The 15,135-nt window shown below is 35.9% G+C and overlaps 1 protein-coding gene across 3 annotated transcripts in view; it reads right to left on the bottom strand.

Annotated features, from left to right (window-relative positions):
- LOC107863735 (kinesin-like protein KIN-7K, chloroplastic) overlaps positions 1–15,135 on the bottom strand; it is a 59,719-nt gene that overhangs the window by 32,907 nt on the left and 11,677 nt on the right. For 2 of the 3 annotated variants that reach the window (XM_016709840.2, XM_016709842.2), the window contains exons 6-9: positions 14,463–14,528; positions 14,334–14,387; positions 13,539–13,598; positions 5,642–5,720 (exon numbers count right to left, since the gene is read on the bottom strand). In XM_016709840.2, coding sequence (XP_016565326.1) covers positions 5,642–5,720; positions 13,539–13,598; positions 14,334–14,387; positions 14,463–14,528 — 259 coding nt within the window. Of the gene's footprint in view, positions 1–5,641; positions 5,721–6,995; positions 7,077–13,538; positions 13,599–14,333; positions 14,388–14,462; positions 14,529–15,135 lie in introns of those variants that run through there. The other variant, XM_016709843.2, reaches the window with a different exon arrangement.

The following is a 15,135-nucleotide window of genomic DNA, read 5'->3' as shown; positions in this document are numbered from 1 at the left end:
CACCAGATTGATTTGCCTATGGAGTAAGTCTATTAATCTTTGAAACTCACTCACCTCCCAGTCCTGAAAATCTCTTCTAAATCTCAAATCCCAAAAAGTCTCTCCACCTTGTAGCCTCCTAATTTGTTGAATTGTCAAGTCTCGTTGACAAGATATCCTTTACAAACTCTGAAATTCATCTTTCAAAATTATATTCCCTCAACATTTATGCTCCTAAAAATTTACTCTCCCTCCATCTCTAACCTTGAATGAGATATTTTCTTCAAAATAATCCAATCCGTACACAATATTTCTCCACAAACCACACCTGAAGGCAATATCTCTAGTTTTCCAACCCTCATCCTTAATCCCATATTTATCACCTATCAACCCCCTCCATAAAGCTTGTACCTCTATCCCAAACCTCCACATCCATTTGCCCAATACAGCTTTATTAAAGATTTTTAGATATTTAACACCAAACCTCCCTATTTTTTGGGGAGATGTGAAAACCTCTCATCGCACCAAATGAAACTTCTTGGCTTCGTCGGCCGCATCCCGAAGGAAATATCTCTAGATCTTTTCCAACTTTTCAATGACCTGGGTTGCAACAAAAAACAAAGAGAAGTAGTAGGTGAGGATGCTAGAAAGTGTGCTCTTTATAAGCATTTTCTTCCCACCCTTGGATAAATATCTTTTCTGCCACCTTGCTAGCCTTTTCTTGACCCTCTAAATAACTGGATTCTACACAGTTTGATCCATGTGTGAAGCACCTAACGGAACTCAAAGGTATGTAGTCGGAAAAACCCCAACCCTATAATTCAAAACTCTAGCAAGTGATCCAATATCATTCACCTCCCCATAGGATACACATCTCACATTTCCTCGAATTGATTTTAAGTCCTGACATCGCCTAATACCAAGAGAGAATTTGGCCTAGATAATCTAGTTGGGTCACAACTGCATCACAAAGCACTAAGGTATCATTCGCAAACAACAGATAAGACACTAATATTGCCCCTACTTCCCTAACCACCACCTCAAAACCTTTCAAGTAGCCTCCCAAAACAGCTTTATCCATCATCGTGCTCAGGGCTTTCATAACTAAAATAAACATCGGAGATAGAGGGTCTCCTTGTCGCAAACCCCTCGAGCTCCCAAAAAACCCACATGGATTACCATTGACCAACACAAAAAATCTCACATCTCACTGAAGAAACGCAAAAGTAGATCCATTTCCTCCCCTTCTCCCCAACACACATTTGAAGCATAATGGAATCTAGGAAAATCCAATTCACATGATCATATGCCTTTTTAAGGTCAAATTTGCACAAAACACATGGTACTCCTTGCTTTCTCCCAGAATCCACCACTTCATTAGCCACCAACGCTGCATCCAAAATTTGAGAGCCTTCCACAAAAGCATTCTGTGAAGTAGAACCGTCTCATCCAACACCTTCTCAAGTCTAATAGAAAGCACCTTAGAAAAGATCTTGTAAATGCTTCCCACTAAACTAATAGGTCTATAGACCTTCATGCTCGTAGCACCCTCCCGTTTAGATATAATGACAATGAACGAGGCATTCAAACTTTTCTCGAATTCACCACTATTTTGGAACACAGCAATAGAATCCATCACATCGGTTTTGACTGTATTCCAACGATGCTGAACAAAAAAGCCAAAGTGAAACCATCTGAGCCCGGAGCTTTGTCACCCGCACAACACTCTACCTCTCTTTTCACCTCCTATTCCTCGAATGCCCTCTCCAACCACTCACCCTCCTCTCTAATTTGACTAAACCCTACCCCCCCCCCCCCCAACCAAAGGTAGGTCTCCACTCCACTTTCTCTTTAAACAAATTTTCATAATAATATACAATTGCCCCCTCTACTTCCTCTTTCCCCATAAGGTTCACCCCGTTAACCTCCACTGATGCTATGAAGTTTCTCCTTTTATTTGCTACCGCCACCCTGTGAAAGAATTTTGTATTAGAATCCCCCTCTTCAACCATAAAGCTCTCGATTTTTGCCTCCAACTCACCTCTTGAGCCAAAGCCAATCCAGCTAACTCGGCTTTCTCGTACAATGTTGGGAAGTGATAAAGGAGGAAGTGGTCGCCCACATCCAGAATTTCCATGATCAGTGTTATTTTGATAAAAGCTTTAATGCTACGTTAATAGCCCTGATTCCTAAGATTCCTAAGAAGGTGGGTGCATCAGAACTGTTCTGATAAGATTTCAGGCCAATTAGCTTAATTGGGAGCTTTTATAAAATCATATCAAAGATCCTACCAGAGAGACTCAAGAAAGTTACGCCAAAGTTAGTGGATGATCAGCAATTGGCCTTCATAAAGGGCAGGTAAATTATGGGTGCTATTCTAGTGGCTAATGAATGTGTTGATGTGAGAAACAAATCCAAAGTTCCAGGAATTCTATGTAAGCTAGACATACAGAAAGCTTATGACCACCTGAATTGGGATTATATGTGGAGAACACTAAGGAAGATAGGGTTTGGCAATACCAGGATAAAATGAATGAGATTTTGCATGTCTACAGTGAAGTTCTCAGTCCTGATAAATGGCACTCCATCTGGATTCTTTTCCTCTGGTAGAGGATTGAGATAAGGAGATCCCTTATCTCCTTTTCTCTTCATTTTGGCTATGGGTGGTTTTAGTGATATGCCGAAGACAGCTCAAGTGAATGGTAGAATCAGGGGCTTCAAGGTGAATCAAAATGACCCACTGGGAGTGTCTATCTCCAATTTACAACACATTGATGTTCTGTGATGCAGAGTGTGAACAACTGAAACACCTAAGGGTTACATTTATTTTGTTTGAAGCAATATCTGGACTTCAAATAAACTGGGGAAAGAGTTTTGTCTACCCAGTGAATGAAGTACCACAAATCAATATCCTGGCCATTATCTTAGGTGGCAATATAGGTGAGCTTCCCACCATATATCTTGGCATGCCTTTGGGAGCTAAAAGCAAGTCCATAAACATCTGGAACTCTGTGGTAGAAAAGTGTGAGAAGAAGTTGGCAAATTGGACAAGTCAATATTTATCCTTGGGCAGAAGAGTCACACTAATAAATAGTTTTCTTGATTCCATGCCAACCTATATGATGTCTCTATTCCCAATTCCTGGAAAGATCATTAAGAAGTTGGATGCTATCAGAAGGAATTTCCTATGGCAAGGTAATGATGAAGATGAGAAGAAGTATCATTTGGTCAAGTGGGATGCTGTTATAACCAACAAAAAAGAAGGGGGTTTGGAAATTAAGAATTTGAAAGCCCAAAACCAGAGCCTATTGTCAAAATGGTTATGGAGACTGGCAGCAAATGATAAAGGTTTATGGAAGAAAGTCATCATTGTAAGATATGGAAAGGAAAGATCATGGACTGCTAAGAAAGTTAAAATTCATTAAGGGGTGGGTCTAGGGAGAACTTTCAGAAATCAGTGGCCAAAAACGTTGGGCAATTCTGTCATCAATGTCGAAAATGGTAGAAAGACTTTGTTCTGGGATGATGTATGGGTGGGACAAACACCCCTGAGACAACAATACCCAGACATCTATAACCTTAATCAACAGAAACTGGCCACAATCGCAGAAGTCAAAAATGCACAAGGCTGGAACATGACATTCAGAAGGTTCCTCAATGACTGGGAAGCGGAGAGACTGACTCAATTCTACTATACTCTAGAACAAGCCAAGAGCCTCACCTCTGAGGAAGATTGACTATTGTGAAAGCTGGAGAAAGATGGCAAGTTCAAGGTGAAATCAGCTTACAAGTTATTGGATATCTCAACTCAAATCAAGGAAGTGTGGCCTTGGAGGATAATCTGGAAAGCGAAGATACCTCATACGGTAGCTTGCTTCATATGGCTAGTTGCAAGACAAGCAGTTCTGACTCAGGAAAATTTAATGAAAAACGGAAAACAGTTATGCTCCAGATGCTGTTTTTGTGAACCTGAGACGGAGACAGTAAACCAACTTTTTTGCACTGCAAAGGGACTGAGAAACTATGGCAGTGGTTCATTAATCTGAGGGGTATTAGATGGTCCATGCCAAGGAACACTGCAGAAGTCCTTGCATGTTGAAATAGAGATGGAAATCAGTTAGGACACAAGGAGAGATAGAAGATTGTCCCTGCCTGCATTTGGTGGACAATATGGATGGAGAGAAACCGGAGATGTTTTGAGAACAAGAGCATTCCCTACCAAAGCATTAAAATGAACTGCTTCTATCTCTCCTTCTACTTTTGGTGTAATCATATTGTTCCTAAGAATCAGGGGGACATCACCTTACTTTTAGAAAGTTTATGAGGTAAATAGGTGATAAGAGCTTTTTTTGGATGTCCCTTACTATTTTGATATAATTACTACTGAGGTACACTATTGGTGTATCTCTATGTTAATAATACCAGTTAACTTTCTCCAAAAAAAGCCTTTTTTAAGTTTTAAAAAAAGAGGCTTATCAAAAGTCCCAAGAGAGATTTTATGGAGATGTTGGGAGGCTAGAGGTGTACTTGTGGTGTAATCTAGGGCAATCTAAGACAAGTACGATGGAGCCATGACCTGGGCAAACAGTTGGGAGGAGACTCAAAGCACCTCCTATTTTGATGGGGTTGCACCAGAAATCATCCCTTAGCCCCTTTTTTGCCTTAGTGATGGATGAATTGACGCGGCAAATCCGAGGTGAGGTACCATTGTGTATTTAATCAGTGGATCACATAGTTCTTGGAGATTTCTCGATTATAAAAATAAAAAGAGACAGATTCCTATTCAAAAAGAAGAAGAAAAACTCTCGGAAAGAATCATCACAAAGTTTATAAAATCAGATAAATCAACTTGCAGATATATTCACCAAGACACTTGCCGGTCTCCAACTAATTATATGTGCCGCAAGCTAGGTATCTACAGTCTGTATCCATGGATTTGCGAGTAGTAAGAACACATTGTAAATATACTGAATATCAACTAGGATCAGTAAAAATAACTACGAAGATAATTTAATTTTGATGCTCATTCATATTTTAAAATAGTATACATCACAATCCAAACCTCCCATAGCTTGATGTAATAATCTCACTATGAAATCCCCCACGGTTCTTTTCCCATTCTCTTCTTTCTTATAAAGGGTATTTTAGCTAAGGGCCTGAAAGACACCGGACCGCAAACCTATAAAAATGATAGTCAAGGGCTATACTGAACAATACCCAAACAAGAGGAACAAATTCGGGGAAAGAAGATCCCCAAAAGGAATAAATTTAGAAACAGAAATATTGCTGCATTCAAATATCATATATCCAATTTAGAAAACAGTACTCACATCATGTATATATATATATATATATATATGATCCTCTTGGCATGATATGTCTAGCAAAATTTTGTTTCTTAACTTGTAGTGAAGAAACTTCCCAGCAATGGAGGAAAAAACTGATTTGATATAAATTATGCAGAAAAACTGGTTTAATAAATTATGCAGAAAAATTAGCGTGAAATGCGGACAGTTGTTGATGAACATCAATTAAATGTATTCTTTTGCATGGATACGAAAGTAGACATTAAGAAAGTAAAAGTTGAAAATGGAAACATTTACTTTTAGATTCTCTTGTAGAAGATAGTTATACTGTGACTTATAAAAACATCAGCCTATACCTTCCCCAGCAGCAATAAGGGATAGAGCATGAGCAGGGGATAAAACAACTTCTTCCTTAATTCCTTCCACAAAGGTACCCTAAAAATCATTTAAGGAGAAACAAATAAGAACTGCAAAAAGAAATCAGAACATTGAAGGGCAACGTGCTATAAAATTTCAAAGAAGTTAGCATCAAATAAGAGATTTCAACATACTAATAGCTTAGGATGGAGAAAAATGAGCACAAGCAATACTTTACAAACTAACCCAGCATAAGCAATACTTTAAAAATAACTGGAACACTGCAAACTGCAAATTACTTTAATTAAAAAAAGAAGACCACTGCATATTGAAAAAGTAAGCATTTAATACTTTGTTTAAAGCATCTAGAAGCTCAACAAACGTCAACAATGGTAAATGACTCTCTGGAGATGTATGAACATAAGCGTGTGAGATTGGCTTCTAGGAGAAGGCCCTCATTGCAGATTTAGTAGACTCTGGGCATCCCATCAGGTGGATGCTTCAAAGCATTTAATACAGAAAGCTGGCTAAAGAACCCAGAAGAAGTCAATCAGAGAGTGGCTACAGGTGCTATAACCACGATATTGCTTAATGTGTGCACTAACCGAGTGAAAGTGATGTTAGATAACAGTGACACTAAATAAGGTATAAGCAGTAAACAGTCCCTAGATTGTAGCTCACAATAGAACCATAGATGTACTGGTTTTTAAAAAATGCCCGCAATAGTCAATTTAATTTACATCCAATCAACATTCTTATGTAGCTGTATCAACATTCTTATGTAGCTGTGAACCATAGCAATACAGCTAGTCCATCGATACATATATATCCGTTAAATAAGAACAATCCCTTCTCTGAAACTTCTGTTCTCAACCAAACAACACAGGGTCTGTTTGGTAAGGAGGAAAATGTTTTTCATTTTCTAGAAAAACATTTTCCTAGAAAATATTTGTTAGGAAAACAAGTTGTTTCTTACTTATTTTCTTGTGATCCGTATGCACGTAAAATATATTATCCTTAAAGCATTTGTATATGTCTAACACAATACAATGAGAATGGATAGGGGCGGAGTGATGGAAATTATGGCGGGGGAGGTGTGTGGTTGGGGGGAGGGGTGGTGGGTGGACTGGAGGTGGGGGGTGAGTGATTATGAGAGTGGTAGGAGAAAATGTCACTTGTTTTCCCTACTTTCATTAAGGAAATCATTTTTCTTATTTTCAAGGAGCTTGTTTTCCTAAAGAATATATTTTCCGAAATTTTCAACCAAACGAACATGAGAAAAAGGGAAAGCATTTCCTTTGACCGAATACACCCTTAGATTTGCACAAATCATTAAATGTTAAGAGACCTTACCACTTGAGATGCCGAAATAATTTTTAATCCCAACGAGGAAGCATCATGGTGGTATATATTCTTCATCAGATTTCAGTTGTATATATACCCTGCAGTAGATATGTTACTTATGTGAACTTAGAGGGTGTTTGGATTGACTTATTTTTAAGTGCTTCCGACTTTTAAGCATCTTTTTATTTTTAAAGATGTTTGGCAAAGACAAAAAGTAATTAAAAGCACTTTAATTTAGGCTTAAAAGTACAAAAAAAAAAAAAAAAAGCCAAAAGTAGGTTGCTACCTACTTTTGGCTTTTAGCTTTCAAGTCACTTAAAAAATGTCCATCCAAACACCCCCTTAGTGTTGTCCTGCTTATTATCTCAAGGGCGCTTGCACAATTTTTATTTGGAAAAGCGTCAAAAATACCCCTCTAGTTTACTGGTTAATTGCCCTTAGTTATACTATAGAGCCAAATATACCCCTTCTGTTAGAAAACTTAACAAAAATACCCTTATTTTAACATGGCAATTTAGCATCCTATGTGGCCTAATATTTGGATTAAGTGGATGCCATGTGGCATGCCACTTCACCACCAAATTTATCTTCCACTTTTCTCTTTATTCACTAACTAAATCCCAAATCCAAATATAAATTCAACTTCGTTCTTCATTTTCTCTCCCCCTTCAAATCTCATAAACGCCATTTCTATATCTTTTCTTCTAAAGAAAACAAATCTCCTAAAAGACTGAAGAATTAATTGATTCTCGTTCATGAACAATTTGTGTTTGAAATCAACATCTTTTCAGTAGCATTTTCAGAATACATTACAAATTAATGAGCTAATAAGCAAAATATTTACGGGTGAAAATCGTTTACACCCCTCAACTTTGATATTAAAATCATTTACACCCCTCAACTTTGATTTTAAAATCAAACACCCCCTCAATTTTGAACAATAATCATTCTCCCCTTTATCCTATGTAATATCTATCTTATGCTTAACATGTTCAATCTTCCATTAATGTAAAATCTGTATTATATATACTATATCCCATACCCTAGGCATTTACATTTTTATTTAAATTCATTAACATTATAAATACAATATTTCTTTTAGAAATTAATCACAAAATCTAATGCTATTTTTATGATTGGTATCTATTTATATTAAAAGTGTGAAGACTCTTAGAAATGTGATTCGAACTTTTTACACTTCATTAGAAGACTCCACAATAGATAAAATTGTCTTTTCACTATTTTTTTCAAATAATTGACATTTAATTATAATTATTATATTAATATTTAAGATTCTTAAACTTTATTAAAATTATAGCTATTAAAGTTTTGGTTATTTGTTACCAACTAAATTAGGATTCCCTTTTTTTTTTTTTCCTTTTTCTAGGAGTTTGTAGTAGTAGTAAGTAGTAAAATCTAATAGAAGTAGTAAAAGGCCGAAGTAAGGAAAATAGAACAATGTTGTTTTGTGTGTGTGTGTGTGTGGGCTTGTTCACATCTTGAACAAAATTAAATCCTAAAAGGTCTATATAAGGAAAAGGAAATAATAGTTGGGGCCAAGAAATTCCCTCATGTTCTAAAAAAAATTCACAATTAATTTGATTAATAATTTCTTTAGGTGTGATTATTTATCCAAGGTAAGAAATGACAATATTTAATGCATCTAAATTAATTAGAGCTTTACCTTAAATAAAAGAAATTTTTCTATGATTAATTCTATTAAAGTAAATCGTTCGCTGTTTTTGGTACAACCAAACTCCTCCTGAAATTTTCTCTTTTCCTTAAATTTATGCAAAATTTGTTATTTGTTATGTCCATTTCTTAATCATTTGTGAATTCAATATGATATAATTGCTAATTTCATGTCCAATTCAATTGTCATGATGCTTTTGCTACATTTTTGTTGGGTCTAGAAGTTTTTGGTAGCGGAGATATTCTTATAACTACTTTTTCGATGAGCTTTGAACTTGCGGACTATAATAGTTTCATCAATTTCAAGTCTATTTTATAAATGAATCTTTGGTCGGACTTTGAAAAATATTTTGTACAAAGGCTAGATTTAATTATATTGTTCTAATGTCTCGATTTCTTATGATTGTCGTATTATCTTGTTGCTAGCGGTGTTAATTTATCTTGCATACCGTACAAGATTATATGCACTTATCTTTCGTGTTTGTTATACCGTTATCGGTTCTAAGCTGAGGGTCTATCGGAAACAGCCTCTCTACTTCACCTGAGGTAGTGGTATGATCTGAGTACACTCTACCCTCCCCAGACTCCACAATGTGGGAATACACTGGTATGTTGCTGTTGTTGTTCTAATGTCTCAATTATCATATTGTTTTGTAGAGTTTCTATACTCTTAATTTTTTCTACTTAATACATGTGAAAGATGAATGTTCGGTCGAATTTTGAGGAATTTTTGTATAAATATTAAGTTTAATTATATTGTTATGATATCTCGATTATCGTATTATATTTTTATAGCTTACATGTGGTAGATGAATGTTCGGTCGGGCTTTATGAAATTCTTGTATAAAGGCTAGGTTTAACCATATTATTCTAATATCTGGATTATCGTATAGTTTTGTTATAGTTTTTGTTCTGCTATTATTTGTTATTAGGTCTAATTATATTGTTGTGATATCTCGATTTGTAGTTTGAGTCACGTTATTAGCTGTTGTTTTTGTTATTATCCATTGTTTCTTGTACTTTCATTACTTCTTTTGGATTATTATTGACTTTTTTTTTCTTTAGCCGAGGGTACTCAAAAACAAGCATAGATAAGGGTAAGATCTGTGTCTTCAACAAAAGAATTGAGTAAGTCCATGCATATATATCTTTTTGTGGAGTTAAGAGTTAAAAATATTCAAAAAATATCAACATCCATCATTGCAATCAGCATTCGGTAACTTTTCTTTATCTCTTATAACCGGGTTTATTATGCTTTGCTTATTAAGATTGATAGAACAATTTTACCATTTCTTTCATGAAAACTTTAGGCAAAATGGTATAGTGGAACCATATACTTGTCCGAGCTTGTAAAGTAAACACATATACTTACACTTTTGCCATCTGAACCCCTCAACTCAATAAAACTCAATATTTTAAACCCTATTTCGGAGTGTCTAACACAACCGCCTCCACGTCAGCTTCCACTGTCATTTTTAAATGTTGCATGAGATTCCACGATTTTTTTAAATGACAACAACAACAACATACCCATTGTATTCCCACCAAGTGGGGTCTAGGGAGGGTAAAGTGTATGCAGACCATCCCACTACCTCAGATGAAGTAGAGGTTTCCGATAACAATATAACAAACAAATCACATAAAAGCATACATCCACACAGCAATACTATAATAACAGATAGAAAAGGATAATAACTAAAACAAGACACGCACAAGATGATACTAAAAATATCTATTCAAAAAACATAGGTATCACCAATACACCACAGAAGTACTCCTACACACTAACCCTCTACCCTAATCCGCTTTCTCCACACCTTCCTATCAAGGGTCATGTCCTTCGTAAGCTGTAACTGTTCCATGTTTCGTCTAATCAACTCCCTCCAATACTTCTTAGGCCTACCTCCCTATCCCTTTTTTGTTCATAATTGTCATGGAAAGGGCTAAACAACATGATCAAAATCGTCAATCTTAATGAGTGGATTAAGGGCTTTGAGGTAACAATGAATGGTCATTATAGCCAAGATATTACACATCTCCAGTACGCGGATGACACCTTGATATTCTGTGATGCAGATAAGGAACAATTGAGAATTCTAAGAATTATCTTAATCATTTTTAAGGTAATTCTAGGCTACATACTAACTAGAGAAAAGAGTCCTCTTTTCCCAATTAATGAAGTAACAAACATGGAGGCTTTGGCAATGATTCTAGGGGGAGAAGTGGGGCTCTCCCTACTACTTATCTTGGCATTCCATTGGAAGCAAAATCAAAATCTACAGGGATCTGGAACAATGTCATAAGGAAATGTGAGAAAAATCTTCCAAGATGGAAGTGTCAATACTTGTCATTTGGTGGGAGACTCACTCTGATTAATTCAGTCCTAGATTATATGCCGACTTATATGATGTCCCTTTTTCCCATACCAGTAGGAGTCACTCAAAGACTGAACAATATTAGAAGGAAGTTTTTGTGGCAGGGCAATAAAGAAAAATGGTGTATCATCTAGTAAAGTGGAAAGAAGTAATTCTTAGCAACGCTCAAGGCAGACTGTGAGAAATTTGAAGAATCACAGCAAAGCAATCAAATTGAAGTGGTTATGGAGATATTCTCAAGACCCTCAAAACTTATGGAGCAAAGTGATCAAAGCTAAGTATGAAGCGGAAGACAACTGGATGACAAAGCCAATTAACTCAACTTATGGTGTTAGCCTTTGGAGGTTTATCAGGGTATTATAGCAAGCACTTAAATGTAAAGTCTCTATCAGAGTACAAAATGGTAGCAAAACTTCATTGTGGAATGATAACTGGTTGGGGAATGGAACCTTAAAAGTCTTATTTGCTGATATTTTTGCTATAGCTCAATACCAACAGAGATCTATAGCTGAAATGTGGTCCCCTCAAGGTTGGAATCTGACACTTAGAAGAAATTTGAACGACTGGGAGGTGAACAGAATGATAGAATTTCACAAGCAGCTGGAAATTCACAGGAACCCAGAGTGGAGATGACATGCCCGCTAAACATATATCGAAGACTAATGTACCATATAAGGTTGCTTGTTTCTCATGGTTATTGGCAAAGGAAGCGATGCTCACATGAGAAAATTTGATCAAGAGAAAACGGATTCTTTGTTCTAGATGTTTCTCATGTGAAAAAGAAGCAAAATCAGTTGATCATTTATTTCTTCACTGCAACATCACTAACCAGTTATGGAAGATCTTCATTAATCTCAGAGGTGCCTGGACAACGCCTAGAAAGATTACTGAAGCTCTCCTTATCTGGGAAGCAGGTGGAGCTGGAGCTGATAAACAGGTGGAGGAGGATACCTACTTGCATCTGGTGGACAATTTGGAGAGAAAGAAATTCTAGATGTTTTGAGAACAGTAGCAATAGAGTCCAGAAGATCAAAGTTAATTGTATTCTGTTGTTTTGTTTTTGGTGCAATCAGTCTATTCAGAAGATACTATATCTATCCTAGACACTTTAGGTTCTTGTTAGGATGGTAGGCTTGTTTTGCTTTCTTTTGCTCACATGTATATATGGTTTCAGTACAACCTATGTACTGATTTGTGCTTAATACATACAACCGTTACCTTCTAAAAAAAATGGGTTTTTTGAGATTTGAAGAGAGATAAAAGAGAAGTTGAATTTATTTTGGATTAGGGATTTTGTAGGTGAATAAAGACAACAGAAAAAAAAAAAATATGATGGTGAGGTGCCATGCCACGTGTTCACCTAATCCAAATATTAGGCCATGTAGGATTTTAGTTGCCATGTTGGAAAACCGTTAAAATGAGGGGTATTTTTGTTAAGTTTTCTAACGGAAGGGGTATATTTGGCCCTATGGTATAACTAAGGGAAAATTTAACCAATAAACTAAAGTTAGAGGGGTATTTTTGACCATTTTCCCTTTTTAATTATGTGCCAGGGAAATCATTCAAGTCGAACTTGGTGACTTTAGATGTAGTATTCATGAATAGAGATCTGTTATATTCCCAGATTCTCTCCAACATACCAGGGTAAAAGCTCTCACTAGCTGGGCCTTTTTTGGATAGAAAGGTTAAGAGTACTCTTTTTAGATTGATAAGAATTGCTAGCCCCCAACCCACCCCACCCCACCCAAAAAAAGAGAATAATTGCTAACTGAGTTGCTCCATAAATTTAGTTCAACGTAAAAGGAAGTACAATGTGGATTTATGGGGGGCGCACATCACAAGTTCAAATCTTACCAGGAGAACCAAGTCAGATACTTAGTGTAGAAGGTTAAAGGTGCAGACCCATTATCCATTGAGTTTCGAAGTTGGAGAAAGTGAATTCCTCGATTATCAAAATCCTTTCCAGAATTAGAAGACACCTTCGTAAAGTTACTCATAATAGTTAAAGTTCAAGGCGTTGCTGTTGCTGAGCTAGAGAGCGCTTTCAGATTTGGCAAGCTTGGAGGTGAATCTTGTATGTGAAACAAACTGCTGACAATACCATTAATGTAGCATTCCTAAGGAAGAAACTATTCACGCATGTCATTTATGATAGTCCTCCATTGCAGGGTTGAAGATAGATGGGTTGATCACTGAACCTTTTTTTCGTTTTGATTAAGTAAAATTTCATTGAATAAACTGATAAGGTGCCAAGAATATATTGATCATGCTAAATTAAACTGCACTTCCTCCAAGATGTAGAAGTGGCAGTTTCTTTTATTTGAAGGGATACCTAGTAGAAAAACAAGAGCTGCCAAGTGAATGAAAGTTAAAAAAACAAGGAAGCCATAACAGTTACTGACTTGATGCAGCATCATAAAGAAAAGTAGGTGTTTATCAGCAATGTTTATGTGAACATGCATAAGAATATTAATGGAAATGAAACCTGAGTGTCCTCTCTGATTCTTAAATTCTGTCCAGCTGGATTTAGCAAGTCATTAACAACCTGAATAAAGCATTAAGGATGCTATCAACTAACAGAAAACTGCTTCATCCTTAAACACCTAACGAAACTGTAAGCACCAACCCTTAAATTCTCAAGTAACCACAATTAAACAGAAGAAATTGGTATTCTGAATGTATGAATTTTTTATGTGTAAACAAAATAGCTCAATGAATCATCAAAATTCTTTCAGAGCCTTATGAAGTTATGCTATACATGCATCATGCTTACACGTCAGATGATTGATAGCCTATATCTCAAAAACAGAAAATGGAAACGTATGGGTCATAGTTTTATTGCTCATTCCACCCATACATTTTTAGATTGAAGAAAGTTTTCAAAACGAAATTGTTTCAAAACTTTTGTATGACTGGTAATGGTGTTACATAATAAATACATGCTACTCATTTTTTTAATAAATGTATAGATGAATTCTTATAAACCATGCCCGAGTATTATCTAAATGGAATTTAAATTTTTTTTGTGAATTCATATTCAATGGTAGTTATTTGTTGAAAAGACGAAAAATCAGCCTTTTATCATTATCCACAGTGGTGGAAATCATGGAGATGGAAAAAATTCACCTTAATTATAAGTGGTCAAGTAATTAGGATAAACAACAAAAGGAAAGTAGATCAAAAGGGGGATTAACAGTTGACATTTACTACACAATATACCAAGCAGAACTACGGACTTGAAGCGAAAAGCCAATTTCTTCATAAATGGTTGGAACCTCACCTCATTGTAGATCTCCAGGTATGAGACGCGAAGCAGAAATTCTCGGCTCGGAGTCTAAACCAGCAACAAATTCAGCCAAGTGTTTATGTCAAGAGTCTAAACCATAAAGTTTGCACTAACTAGAAGTACCTCTTGGATAATGCTGAAGGCATCCTTCACAGCCAATGGTATAATACCAGGAGATCTTTGATCACCCTATGATGAGACACAAGTTACGTAAAATTATCAGATTCGTCCCTCAGATGAACAGTAAGTTGATTAGATAGGGCCCATTGCATAAAGTACAGGGAACGGTAACAGCAGTTCCAATTTTTAAGCAAACAAACAGCAAGACTATCATGTGAAACCTACAGTTGCCAAGGCAATTTAAAGATTTGTGAACTCCTTGTAGTTAGAATCAGCCTTATTAAAAGCCATCATTTTGTAACTTAAAGCAATGAAAAAAGGTAACTGCTTCATAGGGATTCCATCCACTTTAGAGAAGTTTGAGCTTCAATTAACAGTGCACAAAGAATCTGTTTGGATAGGATTAAAAAAAATAGTTTTTTAGCTTATGTGCTTAAAAGCTGAAAATAAGTGTTTATAAATTAAACAAATAAGAGTTTGGATAGAAGTGCTGAAACTGAAAAAAAGTTATTGATGTGTTTGGTAAACAAGTGTTGTTAAGCACTTTTTTGTTGTCAAAATGACTTAAATGACCTTAACGATGTTAATACCATAAATAAGTTGAATTGTATATAAGTTTTAATTCTAATAACTCAAAAACAAAGAAGAAAGATGAAGAGGAAACTAGAGGAAAGAG

This window comes from Capsicum annuum, chromosome 3, assembly GCF_002878395.1.
Source record: "Capsicum annuum cultivar UCD-10X-F1 chromosome 3, UCD10Xv1.1, whole genome shotgun sequence".
NCBI classification, from domain to species: Eukaryota; Viridiplantae; Streptophyta; class Magnoliopsida; order Solanales; family Solanaceae; genus Capsicum; species Capsicum annuum.
The sequence above is the reverse complement of the archived record's forward strand: the minus strand, read 5'-3'. Positions and strand labels throughout refer to the sequence as shown.